The sequence below is a fragment of the Giraffa tippelskirchi genome, chromosome X, assembly GCF_054371585.1.
Source record: "Giraffa tippelskirchi isolate mGirTip1 chromosome X, T2T-mGirTip1v1.2.pri, whole genome shotgun sequence".
NCBI lineage: Eukaryota > Metazoa > Chordata > Mammalia > Artiodactyla > Giraffidae > Giraffa > Giraffa tippelskirchi.
The window spans coordinates 87,535,950-87,557,155 of record NC_137289.1 but is presented as its reverse complement, the minus strand read 5'-3'; the positions used below and the strand labels follow the sequence as shown (position 1 = coordinate 87,557,155).

At 48.0% G+C, this 21,206-nt stretch overlaps 1 protein-coding gene across 1 annotated transcript; it reads left to right on the top strand.

The window, feature by feature from the left end:
- Window positions 1-2,744: 2,744 nt before the first annotated feature.
- On the top strand, window positions 2,745-6,785 carry LOC145535420 (uncharacterized protein CXorf49 homolog). Its single transcript, XM_081563850.1, has 6 exons — window positions 2,745-4,182; window positions 4,807-4,963; window positions 5,501-5,577; window positions 5,861-5,906; window positions 6,469-6,510; window positions 6,613-6,785. Exons 1-5 carry the CDS (start codon window positions 2,893-2,895, stop codon window positions 6,507-6,509), a joined length of 1,611 nt encoding a protein of 536 aa, XP_081419976.1. The 5' UTR covers window positions 2,745-2,892; the 3' UTR covers window position 6,510; window positions 6,613-6,785.
- Window positions 6,786-21,206: the final 14,421 nt, after the last annotated feature.

Genomic DNA, 21,206 nt, shown 5'->3' with positions numbered 1-21,206 from the left:
AAGCAATTCAACAGCACATTAGAAGGACTATGTGCCACGGTCAAAAGGGATTTATCCCTTGGTGCAAGGATAGCTTAACATACAAAAATCAATCAATGCAATAAAACACATTAGCTAAATGAAGGACAAAAATCACACGATCTTCTCTATAGATGCACAAAAAATTCAACACTCCTTCATGAGAAAACACAGTCAAAGAACTAGGAGTTGAAAGAAATTACCTCGACATAATAAAGGCCACAACTAACATCATACTCAGTGGTGAAAGTCTGAAATCGCTTCTTCTAAGGTAAGGAACAAGGCAAGGAAGCCCGCTCTCACCATTATGTTAGTATTCAACAACTGGAAGTCATAGCCAGAGCTGTTAGGAAAGCAAAAGAAATAAAAGGCATCCAAGTCAGAAAGAAGTAAAATTATCTCTGTTGAAGATAGCATGCTTTTTTACATGCAAAACTCAAAAGATAACACACACCCATACACACACACATGCACACAACTGGTAGAACTAATAAACAAATTCAAAAAAGTTGTAGGACACAAAATCCAAAACGAAAATTCAGTTGCATTACTATACACTAACAAAGAACAATTTGAAAAGGAAATTAAGAAAACAATTCCATTGACATTAGCAGCAAAAAAAGAATAAAATACTGAGGAATAAACTCAAGCAAGGAGTCAAAAGATGTGTACACAGCAAACTACAAAACATTGCTGAAAGAAACTAAAAAAGACACAAATAAATGGAAAGGCATCTGTCTGCACAGACCGGATTATAAATATTGTTAGGAAGTCCATACTATCTGAGGTGGTTAATTTTATGTGTCAGCTTGACTGGTCCACAGAGTGCGTAGGTATTAATCAAACATTATTCTGGGTGTTTGTGTAGGGTGCTTTTTCATGAGATTAACATTTAAATCAGTCAACTGGATAAAACAGATTTCCTCCTGATAATGTGGGTGGGCTTTACCTAATCAGTTGATAGTCTGAATAAAACGAAAAGGCAGCCTTTCCTCATGTAAGAGAATTCCTCCTGCGTGAAAGCCTTTGGACCTGGGACACCAGCTTCTTTTCCTGCCTTTGGACTCAAACTGAAATATCAGCTCTACTGGTTTGGTTCTTAGGCCTTCTAACCTGGGCTAGAGCTAGACCACTGGCTCTTCTGGGTCTCCAGCTAGCCAACTCACCCTCTAGATCTTGGGACTTACCAGCCTCTACAGTCAAATGAGTCAATTCTTTTACACACACACACACACACACACACACACACACACACACACACTCCACTGAATCTGTTCTTGTAACACACTACCCAGAGTGATCTACAGATCCAATGCAAACCCTATCAAAATCCCAATAGCATGTTTTACAGAAATAGAAAAACTCGTCCTAAAATTTAAATAGAATCTAAAAAGAGATCCTAAATAGGGAAAACAATTTGGAAAAAGAAAAAGTAGAGAACTCACACTTCCTGATTTCAAAACTTTACAAAGCTACAGTAATGAAAACTGTATGTTAGTGCCATATTAACAAATAGATCGGTGGAGTAAACTAGAGATCTTAGAAATAAACCCTCACTTTTAGAAGGTGAGCCAGGCCGTGGACTTCCTGATAGAGGAAAAAAATGGCTTTCCTCTCTTTTTTTTTTTTTAAGGTTGAAGATCGTTGGATCAAAGCAAGGACTCTGAAGTCAGATTGCTTGGTTTCAATTCTACCACTGATCCCCATGGGCCAAATGACCTTGGGCCAGTGGCTGAACCTCTCAGTACCTGTTTCCTCACCTGTAAGAGGCTGGTAATCATTAGTACTATAGTCCTAGGAGGGTCACAAGGAAGCATTACTATTTATGTACAGCACTTAGAAGAGTGCCGGGCACAGGGTCCCTGCTCTATAAGTTGCTTTTCATAGATTCAGCCAAATTACCTCCCAAATGGATTTCTTGCACCACCGCCACAGAGGTTTGCTCCTCAACTCACCCACTCTCGGAATGGTTAAGCACTTGGAAGCTTGTCGTCCTAGTGCGGGAAGCCCGATTCGTGGTTTTAGTTTACATCTCCAGGGTCAGCGGTGGTGAGCATCTTTGAAGGGGGGACTGGACAGTGAGACTCTCTCTTCTTTGAATTGCCTCAGAGTGGGGAAAGAGCTGGGGGAGTGAGGTCAACCCCAGACTGTCCCCCAAATCTGCCTGCCAAGAACGTTTGATGGAGCAGTTGAGGCAGAGATGTTACAGAAGAAAACGACAATCCCTTTGTCCTCTGGCCACTTAGGGAGAAGTACGCCGACCACTCATCACTGAGCGCGGGATTCCTCTGCCCATTCTCCCATTGGGTCATAAGACTTGTGGTGGAAGGGAGGCTGGCAAATGCTTTCAGCACGTGCTAGGCGCCCAGCGCCTCCATCCTGACGTTTCATCCTCACCTCCCAGGAGACCAGCGCCCTCAGTACCTTCCTGCCTCCTGCTCCACACACTTTGTACACAGTCAGGGCTCAGGGCTGTGACTCTAACCGGAAAGGGGAGGTGGGACAGGAGGAGGTGGGACGAGAGGCTTGACAGAGGTATACACGCAGCATCACCTTCAGCCACCAACTCGCCATCTGCCGCGATGGCCTTTGGGCTTGGCAGCAAACCACAGGAGGCCCTCGACCCCATTGGTTACACCTCGAGGGGGCGGGCAAAGAAGGCGCGTGCTGGTTGGCAGGAACCGGACCAATGAGGAGGCGCAGCGCTGGCAAGCTGAAAGCTTCGCGAGATTTGCTGCGATCGCCTCGCGTGCTGCTTTATGGCGCGCTCCAGACGCCGCCCGCCTCGCATGCCCTGACCGTTACCGCCGCCGCCCCCTCGACCTGGTTGATAAATCGTCGCCGCCCCAGGTCCGCGGCCACCCAGGTCGCCACATGAGCTCCTCAGATGATGAGGCGGCTGTTAGGGGAGTGGGTTTCAGCTCAGAGTGCGGGGAGCACACAAGCGGCCTTGAGGTCCGCTCCACAGCTCTGCAGGGACCCAGCCCCGGCCCTGAGCCGGGGGCAGCGCGAAACGGCGAGGGTGAGGGTGGGGATGGCTTCCTAGATCCTGAGTGCTTTGAGTCAGAGCGGGAGGTAACGGAAGCGGGAGGGCAGGTGCTGTGTGGCCGCGAAGGCCGGCCTGGTTCCCCGGCCAACGACCAGGGGGACGTCCTGCAGCTGGCTGACGAGTCAGTGGCGGCCATCCTGCAGCAGCTGGCCAACCTGGACTTGCTGGGCATCCGCAGATGCCTGTCTCCGGAGAGCTACGTGGTCGGCGAAGGGTCTCCCTTGTGGGCCCTCGAGGAGCGACCCGGCAGTCGAGGCGTGGCCGCCCAGAGGGTTGGGGAAGAGGCACAGGCTGAGGCCAGCCCTCTCGAGGTTGGCAGGCTCGAGGCGGACCGGGCTGGGGGAAACCCTAAGAGAGGCAGTAAGAGTAGGTTGAAGGTGGCTGTGGATCGCCAGCGGCCCCCCTCAGAAAGCCCAGCCGGGCTGCTGTCCGACTCCGAGTCCTCTGATGAGTTCAGTGAGATAGAGCTGATGAGGGTGAGCATTTATGGCAAAGACGGAGGACAGGCCAAGCTCAACAGCCCCAAGGGCCCCGGGGACACACCCAAACACTCAAAAGTCCAAGGCAGGGAGAATCTCCTTAACGTGCCAGGCACTTGCCAGTCCTCGGCTCTGCGAGGATTAATCTCGGTTGTGGAAAGGCAGGTCAGGCAGGGCGATGCAGAGCAGGGGGACATCTCTCCCTCTAAGAAATTGCAGAGCATGCTCAAGGAGAAGGGGGGCAGCCTGCCCAGGTACCCGAGAGTAGCAGTAGCATCAGCTACTGCAGCTGCCACTACTGGCAGCCTACCGCGGCCCAATCCTAGGAGGAAGGGGGTCCAGGAGAAGAAATCCCTCAGGGGCGTCTCCAAACCTGCCCCGGGGAGAACCTTCCCTTCCTGGGAGCAGGGAATCTCGGCCACTCCCCTGGATCCGGTCACCTTCCCCCCAGTCTCCGGCATCCCGCTGCTTGAGAGGTCCAAGAAGTATGCCTTGGTCCCTTTGGGAGCCAAAGAATCCAAGCAAACCGGCGCTCGGAAGAAATCCATGGCTAGGCGGGCACGGGAGTTGGTGGCAACGATGGCGGTGTCCGGAGAAGACAACGACCCAAATAGAGACCCATTCCCAAAGGGCCGAGTGAGTAGGCCAGGCCCCTCCTTGCTGCCCCCTCTTCCCCCTGCCATCCTCCCCAGGACACAGGTCTTCACCCGTGCTCCCTCTGTCCATCCCTCAGGGGTGGTCATTGGGTGGCCCTCGGTCACTGGGTCATTAGGATGCCAGATTGGGGTCTTTTACTAGGGACAGACGTTAAGGTAGCACTTTGGGTGTGCTGGGCTGGGTTCTCCACCCTTGGCCTGTTTCCAGCCAGGCTGGGGCTGGAGTGGAAGGGAGAGCTGGTAGCTGAATTGATTTGAGGGGCCCCTTAAAAGCTTCACAGAGCTTCGGTGTTTAGACACATCACTTTCCTGAATCCTACTTCCTAGCTGATCCCCAAACCTTCCTTGCAGGGGCCCCAGGCTTTCTCAGTGCCACACTGTTGTCCCCAGCTCAGCTCTGCCTGCTGGCCTGGGGCTGACTTAGAGGGAATGTGCTGAAGAGATCAGCCTTTCAGTTTCCTTTCCAGTTCCCTGCCTCAGCTCGGTCTTGAATCACACGAGGTCTCACACACACAGACATAGACATATAAATGCACTGGTACGCACAGGTGCACGCACACACACACATCCTTACTCCAGGTCAGTGAGAAATCTTTGTTCTTAGCTGACCACTGACAGGGCACCGGCGTCTTGTCCACGGGTGCGTCAAGGAGAACCCAGCAGCACCAACGTCAACATCAGAGGCGGGCAGGATTCAGGAAACTCAGAGCCCGTGGCCATGAACAAGGGAGAAGTCATGCCCAGAGGGCCTGGCCCCTCAGGTGAGTGTCCTGGGTTTTGATATGGGGGCAGGGAACCAGGGGTGAGGGCAGAAACCTCTGTCTCTCTCTCTCTCTTTTCTGGGGCCTCAGCCTTGCTCTCAGGCTGCCTCTTCCATGGGAAACAGGTGTCAGCAGGGCTAGCCCTGGCCCCATCACCTTCTGTGTGGGATTTGTTTGGCAGGGGTGATCGGTGGCAGTGCCCCAACAGCTACTCTGGGCGTAGACCTGCAGGCTAATAGCATTTTCTGTGAAGTGCTGTTCGCCCACATTGCTCTCCCAGGTGCTGGCCGTGGCTGCCGCTCTGGGAGGCTCGAACCCAGAACCACAGTCTTTCGGGACCATGGTGGTAAAATGGCTGCCCCTGAGGAATAGGAGGGGCAGGCCCAGAGAGAAGGTTTGGGCTGCCTGCCGGGCAGAGCCGGGGAGGCTTGATGCTAGCAGAGGGTGGTACTACCTCACCTCACGTTAGACCCTGCTTGGCCCTTTCCACCTCACTGGGAGCCTGGGAAGCTGGATTGTGTGTCCTTTCCCTGTCAGGTGACCACGAACCAACTGACCATCCCCCAAGACCGAAAAGGCGGCAGCAGCCACCTGCAAGGCAGGGCTGTCCTCGGGTAATGCTTCTTCTGGCTCCTGGAAATGCACACCCAAACCCCATGGTGGGATCTGGGTCCAAGTTCAACTGACATGTGTGGGCACCCCCCCCCGCCCCCCACCCCGTCCCCATCCCACACCCCAGGGAGGGAGCCCACCTCCTTTCCTCTGAGGAAAGTCTTTCCCTTGCCAGTCTAGACACCTGGCTTTGGGATGGAGGGCCCGGGGGGAGAGGAGAGGAGGAGGAGAGGGGAGGCGGGTGTATACTAACCATTTCTCTTCCTGCTGTGTCTGCTGGCCTAGTGTCTGGTGCTACAGAGAGAAATAGACGACCTTAAGGAGCAACTTGGTATGAGGAACCAGGGACAGAGAGCAGTGGGTTCTTAGTGCAGAAGTGGGGTGGGCCCTTGGGGTGGGTGGGCTGCCGGTGCAGGAGGCCTCGTAGGGACCAGCATTCCTGTGGGGAGGAGAACCTATCACGCCTGACCCTGGAGCGGGCGGTGCATGTTCAGCTGGGCGTGTGGACAAGGAGCAAAGTGCTGTGTGGACTGCGTACACACTCTGCCAGCCAGGCGAGTCCTAGAGAGCTCCTTCTGATAGGACTTGTAGAGATGCCTTGTTGATCTTGTGTGGCCTCGGAGGTTCTTGTTGGATTGTTTGTGAGACAATTTTTGAATGGTCTGGGCGTGGCCCCGACCTTGAGAGCTGCTGGCACATTTTGTTTCCTTTTAGGAAATGGCTCCACATTTAATTCCGGTAGTGGGGAGTGACGAGGCCCAGAGCTCTTTGCATCGGGGCTGGGGGTATGTGGGTTTCAGGTTGCAGGGCTAGGTGGTTCCCCACGGGGACAGGGGGACAGGCTTCTATGTCCGTCTGTCTAGAGCACCTGTTTATGCCTCTCCCTGTTGCAGCCTCCATGCAGTACCAGGTTGACAAGTTCCGGATCCTTTGAAGTGAGTGTTACACACCCCACACCCCTTCCCACAGTCCTGGCTGCTGAGCAGGGCCGTGGGCTGGCCCTGGCTTGAGGCTCTTCCCTGACTCTGCTGTTTCAGAGGTTGAGCCCAGTATCTTCCGGCAAGGGGAGCAGCTGTTACCTCCGGGGCCGACGAGCTGTGGCCAAGCTTGTTGCCTCCTGTTCTGCCTCCACCAGGGCATCCTCTGCCCCTTGTTTTGCCCCCTGTCTGCCCCAGTTTCACAGCAGTTTTTGATTAAAAGGCTTCTCATATTGTGTTCTGTCCTCTCTCTGGGGGGTAGGGGTTGGGGGAATGGGGCAAGGCCTGGTGGGGAGCCACTCCGTATCAGAGCCTGTTCCACAACAGTACCTCTGGCATCCTGTGGGGGGCACTCTGGGTCAGCCTGTGCTACCATCCAGGCCGTCAGGCCAGCGGAGCGCCCCTAGTGTGTGTTCTGTGTGGGCTCTGTCTGGCCACCTTGGCACGTCCCCCCTTTTCCCTGAAGGCCCTCTTCTAGTTCTCTAAACACCCTCCTCTGGGCTTTAGGAGTTTCCATTCATTGCTGCCATTCTGCCTCCCTGTCAGAAGGAAGTCATGACCCCCTTACAGAGCTCCAGTCTTTCACCCTTCCCTCACTGAACTCATTGTCCTGCTTACCCCGACCACTCTGCTTTCCTGTCAGAGCACCCTCGATCTCTCCCCTGGCTTGCCATCGATGACCTTGCCTGCATGTTTACTTAAGCAGGTGGTAACAGGCACAGGTTTGCTCATCTTCCCCCTTCCCCTGCCCTACCCTCTCAGTGGAGTCCCTACCCCACCCCACCCCCGGAGCCACCTTGCAAGCAGGAACCTGCGTACTCTCCCCGCTCTCTTCAGCACTCACCCCTGAGACTCAGGCACCAAAACTTTGGCTTCCCCTTCCTTGGGTTCAGTAAAGGGCATGAGGATGAATCTTGGACCCGCTGAACTGGGGAGCAGGATCGAAGCTCAGGGGAACACAGGGGAACACAGGAGAAAAGCTCAGGTTAGTTGCTGAGCTGGAGGTCAGGAGAGGCGTCTGGTGCCAGTCTGGGGCAGAGTGCACCCTGACAGCTAGAGATGGATGGTCCGGTCCTTGGAGCTTTCATATCCTCCCTGCCCTAACCAACTGACCAGCCTACACTCCTGCAGCCTGGATGTCTCTCTGCCCTTGAGTGGAAACGGGCCCATCAGGCTCTATGACAAGTATGGTTGGTAAGTCTGTGTTCTTACAGGGTCTCCATCAAATACCGTTCCACCAGCCCCATGACATAGATTTTCCTGCAAATGATACTTCCCGGAGTGTCCCAGCTCAGTCTCCCAGACTACTTGTTAGGGCACACAAGACTGAGTCTGAAATCCATGTTCAATTCCCGTCCCTCCCTCCCGCCCTGAAGTTTGGGGAGGACTTCCTTCTCTCAGCCAAGACCCCAGGGCTGTGCCAGCCTGAGACTCAGAGGGACACATTTGTATTGGAGTGAAATGAGGGTAGGTTCTGCCTGACTCCCTTCCTGAAAGACCACGGTTTTATTTCACAGAAGAGGGTATGATGGTAGGTAGCACATTCAAAGTTGGTGCCTGGGCATCTCTCTGGGTGAATTAAAGTCATCAGGGATAATGCCCCTTGAGGCAGAAAGGTGTGATTCGGGGAGTAATGGAAATAGAGCCTGGTCCAGATTCTGTAAGGCACTGAGTGAGCCGAAGCAAGGGTCGGATCTCCTTTATTCAAGGGGTGTTGTCACGTTCCCAAAACATAGAAGGGGGAGGATGCAGTTCACCAAACCTCAGGACAGGACATCCCAAAATGTTGGAGTCGCTGGAGGAGGCACTGGATCCTACCTTGCGATTCTGTGATGTCTGCCAACTGCTGAGGGTGTGGATGAGTGAAAATGGGAAGGGTGGCTCCGGAGACTACCTGGGACGTGGCTGCCCATCTTAGAAACAGGAGATCCCCCCCCCAACCTGGATTACTTGTGGGGAGTTAGGGGTGACTGCACCTGAGCAATGGGGAGCCCGCGGGCCCGCCCTTCCCCCACATTTTGACCTTGACTTCCTTCCGGGGCTCATGGCATGAGGTCAGGTGGACAGAGCACGAGGGTTGGGCCAGTCACAGACCTCAGGGTCAGCAAAGAACATGCGTGGGACTTACTCCTTCCACTCAGACCCCTCCCTGGAGCAGGAGGGCCTGATCACTTAGTTTACAGCTGATCCGGTGGTTATTGCCTGGTGGTGTAGCACATCTCGCTGTTGTCCGAGTGAGTAGATTTGGCAGAGACCTTCCCGCTGAGGTTTCTGCCCACCGAGACACGTAGGTAAGTTGTGCCTGGGGCGAAGTCAAGCACCAGCATCAGCACCACCCTTGGGCAGAGTGGGGCACGGGACTGTGGTCACCAGGGTGAGCAAGTTGGAGAAGCTCATGGAAGTGGAGGTGCGAGGGCGTGAACACAACCCCTCGCTCACTTTTCACCAGGCTCCCTTCCCTCCTCTGGGCACACAGTTCAGACCAACTACCTCACTATAATGTTGCTGGAAACATATACATCACAGGCCTTGGCTCAGCCCCAAGCCTTCCACTTCCAGCGGGAAATCTGAGGCATAGGTTAAAGAAATACATCTGCGCCCCAGAGGGTAGGAGGAAGGCCGAAGCCCAGCCTCATTCGGTGCACCCCTGTTGCCTTTCCCCCTCATGCCCCTTCTCCAGCCTGGGAGACAGTGACAGCTGCTTTGGAGAGCCCTAGGCCCCATCCTGCCTGTCCAACACCTGGGAAGAGGCTCCCTCCCCATTACACCCCCACCCCACCAGCCCCAGCCCCAGCCCCAGCCCCAGGCCTACCTCTCTCTCTGGACTCTTGAGGGAGATTGGCACAAACAAAGAAGGTAGAGGAGGTGAGTCCTGAAGAGGGAGCCTGGGGTGGTGAGCACAGTAAACTTGCCCAAAGATGTCCAAGTCCTAATCCCTGCAGTTGGCTTGTATTTTCCTTTGCGTGATAACAGTGGGTTATGCTTGCAGATGCAATGAAGGCTGCTACTCAGCTGACTTAATGTGGGGTAAGTTTCACCTGCATTGGCCAGGTTCGGCCGGGCACACTGGGGCTGCCAGATTTTCCACCTTGACTATCCCTGGGTAACTATCCCAGTCCCTGGAGTGTCCCAGTGTTTGAATGACTGTGGTGTGCTTGATGCCCTTGTGCTCGTGCGATCTTGAAGGCCTGGTAAGTACTGCTCAGATGCAGATGGAGAACAGGCCTGTAGTTTCGAACCCCCCTTTTGTTCCAAGCCAATCAATTCTTCCTCCCTAGTCCTCTTGAGGTATCTGCCAGCCTGACTTTTACCAGGATGATTCACTTTTTGAAAAGGATTTACTATTGCTTTTTATTAAAATAACCCTTCCAAACATAAAAGATTAATTACATTGAATTAAACAGACCATACATATACACGTTGTGGAGCGTGTGAGCCCTCAGTATCACAAATAATCATGAACCAATCAACCCATGTAACTATACTCAGGTGACATAAATGTACATTGCACGTCCAGAAGTCACCGATATGTTCTTTTCTCTGAGGAATCCAAATGGATAAATCTACATACTGCCCGATTCCATTTACTTCACATTCTTGAGGAGGCCAAACTATAGACACAGAAAACAGACTGGGGATTGCCAGGGTCTCGGGCTTGAGATTAGGGGTTAAACTACCAAAGAGAATGAAACAATTTTGTAGCTGATGAAAATGCTTTTTATGTTGATTGTAGTGGTGTTTCCATAATCGAATGTTGGTAGGCACTTAGGTTTTTATGTAAATTAATCTCAGTAAACCCATATTATTTAATAAACTGTAGAAAGTACAGTATGAGATCGCAATCAGAGAAGAAAAAGAAACAAAGGGAGTCCAAAATGGAAAAGGAAAATGAAAACTGTCACTGTTTGCATGTGACATGTTACTATACATTGGAAATCCTAAGGATGCCACCTGAAATCTTCCAGAATTCATAAATCAATTCAGTAAAGTTGAAGAGTACAAAATTATTATATAGAAATCTGTTACATTGCTATCCTGTTCATGGGGTCCAATCCCAAAGAAGGGTAATGCCAAAGAACGTTCAAACTACCATACAACTGTGCTCATTTCATATGCTAGTAAGTGAAAGTGAAAGTGTTAGTTGCTCAGTCGTGTGTGAGTCTTGGCGTCCCCATGGACTGTAACCCAACAGGCTCCTCTTTTATGGGTTTCTCCAGGCAAGAATACCTACCTAAATATCCATTGACAGAGGAATGGATAAAGAATATGTGGTACCTATATACAGCGGAATATTACTTAACCATAAAAAGAATGAAATAATGCCACTTGCAGCAACATGGATGGACGTAGTGATTGCCATACTGAGTGAAGAAAGTCAGAAAGAGAAAGACAAATGTCCCTTACACGTGGAACCTAAACAACTGTACAAATGAACTTATTAACAAAACGGAAACAGACTTTGAAAACGTATGATTACCAAAAGGGAAAGGCAGAGGTAGGGAAGGGATAAAGTTCCTCATCTGGAACGCCCTAATGAGAGATGTTGAAGATGACATAAACAGATGGAAAGAAAGATCATATTCTTGTGAGGCCAAGCATTTGCAACTAGCCTCTGCTTTCCATTTCCCAAGGAAGGAGGCAAGTGGGCTTGAGTCCAGGTATTTACAATCAACCTCCGGCTTGCCCTTTGAAAGAGAAAGAATAAGAGATACAGGGTAAATAGTCAGGCTTGGTCTCCTGAGGACACTTTAAGATAACAGCTCTGGCAGAGACAGAGGGGCTACTCTCCGTTTGAGTAAAAGAGCAAGAGGTCACGTGTGTCCCATTCTCAGGGCAGGAGAGACACTGCACATGGGCAGAAAGGCTCCTTGGGGGTCAAAAACAAAGGGGCCCCACCCCATAATATGTGATGCAACGTCTCCCCCATAGGTCTCTGGGCTGGCATGCATCTTGGGATAGAGTTGCTCATGCATGTTGGGGAGGGTCCTAGGGCAGGTCAGGTGTGAGAAAAGAAACAGGATAACTGGCCAAACGGAAACAAAGACCCAAAAGGACTGCCCTATATAAGTGACTTAACTGCCTCTCACTGCACTCCTCCTCATTAGGACAGATGCCCACACCCTGTCTCTCCAACTGTGTATCATTGCCTTCTCTGTCTTAACTAAACAAGCTGTTTCTCTGTGTGCTCTCCTACTTGTTGTGCTGTGTCTCTAACAATAAACTCTGTACCTCTTTTTACAGATTTTGCCTCCTTGAGAAATGCGTTTTTCAAAGGGGCAAACTTAAAGCCACAGCTCACTGCTGCCTCTCTGAGATCACTTGGATTGGAAGAATCAATATTGGCAGAACGACTATACAACCCAGTGCAACCTACCGATGCTGAATCCCTATCAAATTACCGATGGTATTTTTCACAGAACTAGAACAAAAATTCTCAAAGTTTGTATGGAGACACAAAGGACTGTGAATAGCCAGAGCAATCCTGAGAGAGAAAAATGGAGCTGGAGGAATCAGGCTCCTGGGCTTCAGACTATACTACAAAGGTACAGTCATCAAAACAGTATGGTACTGGCACAAAAACAGAAATATTGATCAAAGGAACAGGATAGAAAGCCCAGAAATAAACCCATGCGCCTACGGTCAATTAATCTCTGACAACGGAGGCAAGAATATACAAAGGAGAAAAGACAGTCTCTGCAATAAGTGGTGCTGGGAGAACAGCTGCACAGAAAAGAATGAAATTAGAACATTCTCTAACATCATACACGAAAATAAATTCAAAATGGATTGAAACCTAAATGTAACACGAGACACTATGTAACTCTTAGAGGAAAACATATGCAGAACACTCTTTGACATAAATCACAGCAATATGATTTTGCATCCACCTCCTAGAGTAATGAAAATAAAAACGAAAATAAACAAGTGGGATGCAATTAAACTTAAAAGCTTTTGGACAGCAAAGGTGGCGGGGGGGTGGGGGGTGGGGCGGGGACTATAAACAAGACGTAAAGACAACCCTCAGAATGGGAGAATATATTTGAAAATGATGTGACAGACAGGGGATTACCTTCCAATATACAAGCACTTCATGAAGCTCATCATACATACATACATACATACGTATATATATATAAAATCTGCCCATTATGTTTTATAAAAAGGGGCAGAAATTGTGTTTCTCCAAGAAGACATACAGATGGCCAAAAAGCACGTGAAAAGATGCTCAACATCATTAATTATCAGATAAATGCAAATCAGAACTACAATGAGGTATCACCTCACACCTATCAGAATGGCCATCATCATAAATGTACAAACGGTAAATGCTGGAGAAAGTGTGGAGAAAAGAGAATCCTCCTTCACTGTTGATGGGAACATAAATTGGTACAACCACTACGGAGAAGAGTATGAAGTTTCCCTAAAAACTGAAAATAGAACTACCGTAAGATCCAGCAATCCCACTCCTGGGCATATATCTGGAGAAAACCATAATTTGAAAAGATGCATGCACTCAAATGTTGATTGCAGCACTCTTTACAACAGCCAAGACACGGTAGCTACCTAAATATCCAACGACGGAGAAATGGATAAGGAATATGTGGTACATATATACAATGGAATATTACTTAACCATACAAAGAATGAAATAATGCCACTTGCCGCAACATGGATGGATGTGGTGATTGTCATACTGAGTGAGGAAAGTCAGAAAGAGAAAGACAAGTGTCCCTTAGGGGTGGAACCTAAAAAACTGTACAAAGGAACTTATTTACCAAACAGAAACAGACTTTGAAAACTTATGATTACCAAAAGGGAAAGGCAGCGGTAGGGGAGGGATAAATTAGAAGTTCGGGATTAACAGATACAGCCTACTATATGTGAAATAGATAATCAACAAGGGCCTTCTCTATAGCACAGGGAACTCTACTCAACATTGTGTAATAATTTTTATGGATAAAGAATCAGAAAAGAAATGGATATATGTAGATGTATAACTGAATCACTCTGCTGTACACCTGAACCTAACACAACATTGTAAATCAACTACACGCCAGTTAAAAATAAACATTAAATTAAAAGAAATGTTTTTAAAAGTACATTATGAATAGATATTGGCACTACTTACTTTTTCTGAACATGGTTTTCTCCCATAGTCTGATGAGCTGGAAGGATATATCACCTCAAATTAAATCAAGTTTGTATTCCTGGGGTGAATCTGTGTGCTGTGCTATGCTTAGTCGCTCAGTCCTGCCTGGCACTTTGCGACCCCATGGAGCGGGGAGCCCAGCGGCTCTTCTGTCTATGGGGATTCTCCAGGCAAGAATACTGGAGTGGGTTGCCATGCCCTCCTCCCGGGGATCTTCCCCACCCAGGGATCGAACCCAGGTCTCCCGCATTGCAGGTAGGTTCTTTACCATCTGAGCCACCAGGGAAGCCCCGGGATGAACCTACTCATGGCATATGATGTATTTCCCTTTTGCATATCCTGTAGGATTCACCTTGCTAAGATTCCGTTTCTGGTTCTTGCTTTTATGCGCTGAGTGTGTGATTGACCTGTGCGTTTCCTTTCTCAAACTGTCCTTGACAGGATTTAATATCAAGGTTATTTCATTCTCAGGGAAATGAGTTTGGGAGTATCCCACCTTTTCTATTTTTCCTAAGGTTTTGTGTGAAATTGAAAATATTTATGCCTAGGATGTTTGTCAGCATTCAGTGGGGGAAGCCTGGAGGATTTCTGTGAAAGTTGCTTTGACTACTGGTGTATTTCATTATGGTTACCTGGAGCAACTCAGGGTGGCTATTCTTTCTGGAGTCAGTGTTGGTAAGTTATTTCTTTTTTTTTTTCTAAAAATTGGTCATCTTTTCCTAAGTGTTCAAACGGATTGGAATAAAGTGGCCCGTGATGTCCTCTTTGCCCCCAAATTTTATTTTCGGAAATATCTCTCTTACATGTAGCTGTTGTTGTTGTTCAAGTCACTAAGTCGTGTCCAACTCTTTGCGACCCCATGGACTGCAACACACCAGGCTGCCCTGTCCTCCACTATCTCCTGGAGTTTGCTCAAACTCGTGTCCATTGAGTCGGTGATGGCATCCAACCATCTCCTCCTGTGTACCCCATCCCCACCCCACCTTATCCTCCTGCCCTCACTCTCTCCCAGCATCAGGGTCTTTTCCACTGAGTCCTAACCACTGGACCCCCAGGGTATTCCTTCTACAGATAGCAGTTGCAAGAAAACAGCACAGAACACCCAAAGATCCTTCACCTGGACTGACCCACTATTAATATTTTGCCACATTTGCCATAGTCTTTGTCTGTCTCTCTCTCTGTTTTGTTGAATCACTGGAGTTCCTTTAAGACGTTGTGGTGTATCTTCTCTCAATATTCCAGTATGGATCTCTAAAGAAAAAGATTAGTCTGCCTCGAAATCTTAATGCAATTATCATACTCAGGAAATTTAATTTTGAGACAATACAGTTACCTACTATATGATCCTCACTCAAAATGTCTGATCGTCCCAATATGGTTTTTCTACCTGATTTCTAAAATAAGTTTGCTTCCAAATAAAGGCCACGTGATGCATTTGGTTGTCAAGCGTCTTCAGTGTCCTGTAAACTATAACATTTCCCTAGATTTTTTTGGTCTTGCACGATAGTGACATTTTTAAAGATCCAATCCAGGTGGTTTTTAGAAATCTTCTCCAGTTGAATTTGTCTCATTGCTGCTTCCTGATTCCACTCAGGTTAAATGTTTTGGCAGGAATACCACAAAGTTGATGTCCTGTCCGTCTCCGTGCATGGCATCAGGATATTCTTTAGATTCTTCCAATTCTATTCAGATATATTTGACATACAGCACTGTATAAATTTAAAGTGTACAGCATCATGGTTTGACTTATATACATCATGAAATGAAATGATTATCACAACAAGTTTAGTGAACGCTCATCTTCTCATATAGATACAAAATTAAAGAAAAAGACAATTTTTCTTGTGAGAAGAACTCTTAGGATTTGCTCTCTTAACAACTTTCATATATAACATATGGCAGTGTCGATTGTATTTACCATGTTGTACGTTACATCCCTCGTACTTATTTATCTAATAACCGGAAGTCTGCCCCTTTTGCCCACATTTGTCCAATTCCCCTCCCCCACACCTACCCTTTGGTAAGTGCAAATCTGATCTCTTTTCCTCCGCATCTTTGTTTGTTTCCTTGTTTGTCTGTTTGCAAGCGTAATTGACCTACAACACCATGTTAGTTCCTGGGATACAACATCGTGATTTATTATTTCTATACATTTCAAAATGGTCAGCACTGTAATTCTAGTTATGATATGCCACCATACAAGGGCAGTGCGTAGTTATTGACTATATTCCGTACACTGTGCCTGTCTCTTTTTCTATCTGATTATTTTAAGTTGCTGGCCTCTTAAGTTTAAATGCATATTAACTACCCCCCATCTTTACTCCTCTCCTCACGTTTACTGTTTCTGACATCATATTTTCCATCTTTTTCTTCTGTGTATCCCTTAACTAAGGGGCTTCCCAGGTGGCTCAGCGGTAAAGCATTTGCCCGCCAATGCAGGAGTCGTGCGTTCGACCTGTGGGTCGGGAAGGTCCCCTGGAGAAAGAAATGGCAACCGAATCCAATATCCTTGCCTGGAGAATCCCATGGACAGGGGAGTCTGGCGGGCTAGGTCCATGGGGCTTCAAAGACTCGAACATGACTTAGCAACTAAACAACAGCAACACTCCCGTACCTACTCATTGCGGATACAGATGCTTTTTACTACTTTAGTCCTTTATCCTTCCCACTAGCTTTGTAAGTCATTGATGTACTACCTTTACTGTATATTCGCCTTTATCAGTGAGCTTTCTCCTTTCATCATTTTCATGTTTCTAGTTGTGTCTTTTCTTTTTTGCTTGGAGAAGTCCGTTTGACATTTCCTGTAAAGCTGGTTTGGTGATGCTGAACTCTTTTAGCTTTTGCCTGTCTGTAAAACTTTTGATCTCTCCTTCAGATCGGAGTGACAGTCTTTCCAGTAGTGTCTTCTTGGTTGGAGGTTTTTCTCTTTATCGTTTTAAATATGTCGTGCCACTCCCTTCTGGCCTGCAGAGTTTCTGCCAGAAAGTCCCTTGTGTGTAACTTGTTGCTTTTCCCTTGCTGCTTTTAACATCCCCTCTTTAGCTTTATTTTTTGCCATTCTAACTACAATGTGTCTTGCTGTGGTCTTCTTTCTGTTTAGGGCTCTCTGTGTTCAGTACCTGGATGCCCATTTCTTTTGCCAGGTTAGCAAAGTGTTCAGCTGGTATGTCTTCACATATGCTCTCTGCCCCTTTCTCTCTTTCTTCTCCTGCTGGGACCCCTAGAATTCAAATGTTTCTATGCTTGACCTGGTCCCAGAGGTCTCTGAAACTGTCCTCATCTATGTTTATTCCTTCTTTTTTCCTGTTCAGCTTCAGTGATTTCCACTCTCCTGTCTTCCAGCTTCTTGATCTGTTCCTCCGTATCATCTCACCTACCGTTGAAGTATATTTTTTATTTCACGGATTGTACTCTTCATCTCTGTTTGGTTCTCCTTTAGATGTTTTATTCTTGCTACTTTTTTTAAACTTTTTTAAATTGATTTATTTTTAAATGGAGGATAATTCCTTTAAAATATTATGTTGGCTTCGGACGAACATCAACTTGAATCATCCATAGGTATACATATATCCCCTCCCTCTTGAACCTCCTTCCCAGCTCCCACCCCACCCCACCCATCTAGGTTGCCCCAGAGCACCAGGCTTGAGTCCCCTGCATCATACAGCAAATTCCCAATGGCTATCTGTTTTACATATGGTAAGGTATGTGTTTCAAAGCTACTCTCTCTATTCGTCCCACCGGCTCCTTCCCTCACTGTGTTCGCAAGACTGTTCTCTGTGTCTGCCAATAGGTTCATCAGTACCATCTATCTAGATTCCATATATATGCGTTAATATATGATAATTGTTTCTCACTTTCTGACTTACTTCACTCTGTATAATAGGCTCTAGGTTCATCCACCTCAATAGAACTGACTCAAATGTGTTCCTTTTTATGGCTGAGTAATGTTCCACTGTATATATGTACCACCACTTCTTTATCCATTCATCTGTCCATGGACATCTAAGTGGCTTCCATTTCCTAGCTGTTTCAAATAGTGCTGCAGTGAACATTGGCATACATGGGTCTTTTTGCATTATGGTATCGTCAGGGTACATGCCCAGTAGTGGGATTGTCGGGTCTTATGGTCGTTTTATTCCCAGGTTTTGTTTCAAGGACTCTCCTTACTGTTCTCCAGAGTAGCTATATCATTTACATTGCCACCAACAGTGCCAGAGGGTTTGCTTTTCTCCACATCATTTCTAGTGTGTGTTGTTTGTAGCTATTCTGATGATGGCCATCCTGACCTGTGTGAGGTGATACCTCGTTATAGTTTTGATTTACGTTTTCTAATAATGAGTGTGGGGAGAAATGGCAATAACCTCAGATACACAGACGACACCACCCTTACGGCAGAGAGTGAAGACGAACTAAAGAGCCTCTTGATGAAGGTGAAAGAGAAGAGTGAAAAAACTGGCTTAAAACTCAACATTCAAGAAACGAAGATCATGGCATCCGGTCCCATCACTTCACGGCAAATAGATGAGGAAACAACGGAACCAGTGACAGACTTTATTTTCTTGGGCTCCAAAATCACTGTCAACGGTGACCGCAGCCACAAAATTAAAAGACGCTTGCTCCTTGGAAGAAAAGCAATGACAAACCTAGACAGCGTATTAAAAAGCAGAGACGTTACTTTGCCTACAAAAGTCCTTGTACTCAAAGCTATGGTTTTTCCAGCAGTCACGTAGGGATGTGAGAGCTGGACAAGAAAAAAGGCTGAGCGCCGAAGAATTGACGCCTTTGAAGTGAAGTGCTGGAGAAGACTCTTGAGAGTCCCTTGGACAGCAAGGTCAAACCAGTCAACCCAAAAGGAAACCAATCCTGCTCACTCATTGGAAGCCCTGATGCTGAAGCTGAAGCTCCAATACTTTGGCCACCTGATGCGAAGAGCCGACTCATTGGAAAAGACCCTGATGCTGGGAAAGGCTGAAGGCAGGAGGAGAAGGGGACGACAGAGGATCAGATGTTTGGATGGCATCACTGACGCAGTGGACATGAGTTTGAGCAACCTCTGGGAGATAGTGAAGGACAGGGAAGCCTGGCGTGCTGCAGTCCATGGGTGGCAAAGAGTGGGACACGACTGAGCTACTAAACAACAATAAATTCTTTTGCATATAATCCTGCAAGCCTAAAACATACTTCTCTCCCCACTATGAATCAATATCAAACGAATACGCATAGCCTTCAGCTGACATAGGTAGGGCTAGCACCTACATTGCTGGCTATGGGGTCCTAGGTGTCCCAAAGTTCGTCTTGTCCTGCTGGTGAGTGTGGCTGTTTCTGGGGGCAGCTGGCTGACATGCCAAGGTATCTTCAGGCTGGTTTGTCCTGCCGTTGACTGGGTTTGGGGTCCAGGGTGTCCTGGGGCTAGCGCCAGCTCACTGGTGGGTGGAACTCTGTTTCTGTTCCTGGGTCTCTAACTGCAGGGCCCTGGGGGTCTCAGAGCTGGTCTCAGTTCACTCTTCGGTGGGGCCCGTTCCTGATATTGCTGGCTGTGGAATCCTGGATATTGCATAGGGGGTTTCCACACACTGCAGTGTGGGGCCAGATTCCAGAGCTGCTGGCTGAGAGCTCCAAAGTGTCCCAGACCTGGTGTCTACTTGCTGGTACACTGTGCTGGGGCTCAGTGGCTCTTGGGACTGGTGTGGGCCTGCTGGTGGGTGACCTATTTCCTGCTGTGGCAGGCTGCAGGGCTGGTTGCTGTTGTCTGCCTGCTAGTGGATGGAGCTGGTTCCTGGGTTCTCTGACTTCAGGGCTCTGGAGGAGTCCAGAGGTTGGTGTTTTGGGCCATTGGTGGATGGGTCTGGGTACAAGGAATACTAGGGCTGGTGCCTACCCACTGATGGGTAAAACTGGTCCTGGGGCTAGTGATGACCTGCTGTGGGCAGGGACTAGGTCCCACGGCCTCTGACTGCAGGACCCTGGAGTCCTGGCTTAGTGCCTTCTCACTGGTATAGGGCCAGTGTGGTGTGTCGGGGCCTCTGATTGACAGGTCCAGCTCCAGGGAGTCTTAAGACAGCAGGCTTGCTTGTGGGTGGGGCTGCGTCTCTGCCTGGCTAGTAGCTTGGCCTCTCCTAGTATTCCTGCCTACAGGCTGATGGGCAGGTCTAAGCACTGGTGCTAGTAAGCTAGAGGGAGGAGTCCAAAATGGCACTTGCTAGCACCAGTGACCACGGGGTAGAAGGAGCTCCGCAAAATGACTGCTTCCAGTGTCTATGTCCCCAGGGTGAGTCCAGTTGCCTCTTGCCTCTCTGGGAGGCTCTCCAAGATAAGTAGCTGGGTCTGACCCAGGCTCCTTTCAAACTATTGCTTCAGCCCTGGGTCCTGGAACGTGTGAGATTTTGTATGCCCCCGTTAAGAGTGGAGTCTATTTCCCACGACCCCTTGGCTCTCCTGAAATTAAGCCCTGCCGGCTTCAAATCCAGAAGTCCTGGGAGATCCTCTTCATGCGAATAAATACAATTTCATCAGCAAAATTATACAGACTACCACTACACAGAATAGGCATGAATCTTACAAACTTAACATTGATTGAAAAACCAGGAAGCAACACAGATATATTTAACAATTCCATTCGTACAGCTGTAAGTAGCTGTCAACACTAACTCATAACATTATATGTGTGTGTGTGTGTGTGTGTGTGTGTGTGTAGTATAAAATTTTTGAGGAAAACGGAAGAAAGGATGGCACATAAGTAAGAGTGGGCCTATTCTCCTTGAAGAAGGAACGGGGCTAAGATAAGACAGGGAAACTTCAGGAGTGTTGGGGAAAGCCGACACTATCCGCTTGTATGACTTGGGGGTATACACTTGATAATCAATTATTAAACTCCACATATATATTGTGACTTTTTCTCTATCTATGTTACGTTTCAGTATAATTGGAGAAAAATATAATGCTTAGGGAAATAACATCCCAGTATAAGCATATTGTAATTATGTTCTAACCAGAAGTAGAACCAAAGTTACTTTCTCTGTTGATAACATATCTAATTGAGCTTAGTAATCTTATTTCATCTACATTAATAACTATAGTTTTGAGAACTCATACCTTTTTACCTAAAATTAATCAAGTGATGCTTACTTAATTATAATATCAATCTCAATTTTTATATATATTCCATATTTGGGTAGTACATTCTCATTCAGAATTTAATTGTGAACTTGTGCTGAAACTCAAAGAAGTCATGTATTTGGATACAATTTCTCAGAGACGTCTCCCCTCCCCATCCACTTCCTCTCAGAGGTGGAGCACCAAGAACCTGAGAAAAAGAAATGAAGGCCAAAAGTCCAGAGCAATGTGCCTGCGCTATAGTACACCTATCTGACCAGCCGAGGGCAGTATTGCTTAAGGCTGTTTGTTGGGAAGGGCCAGATGCCATGCCTTTGGAGTTCCTCCTGTTCTTTGTGATTCGTCTATTAACCCCTGAGACTGAGGAGCTTATTTGTGCCAGTATGGTGGC

Excerpts from the sequence above, each read along its gene's own strand:
- LOC145535420 (XM_081563850.1), top strand. The coding sequence starts at position 2,893 with ATGAGCTCCTCAGATGATGAGGCGGCTGTTAGGGGAGTGGGTTTCAGC. Across the intron at positions 5,578-5,860 it reads CAAGGCAGGGCTGTCCTCGG|TGTCTGGTGCTACAGAGAGA; the intron begins GTAATGCTTCTT and ends CTGCTGGCCTAG. Across the intron at positions 5,907-6,468 it reads CGACCTTAAGGAGCAACTTG|CCTCCATGCAGTACCAGGTT; the intron begins GTATGAGGAACC and ends TCCCTGTTGCAG.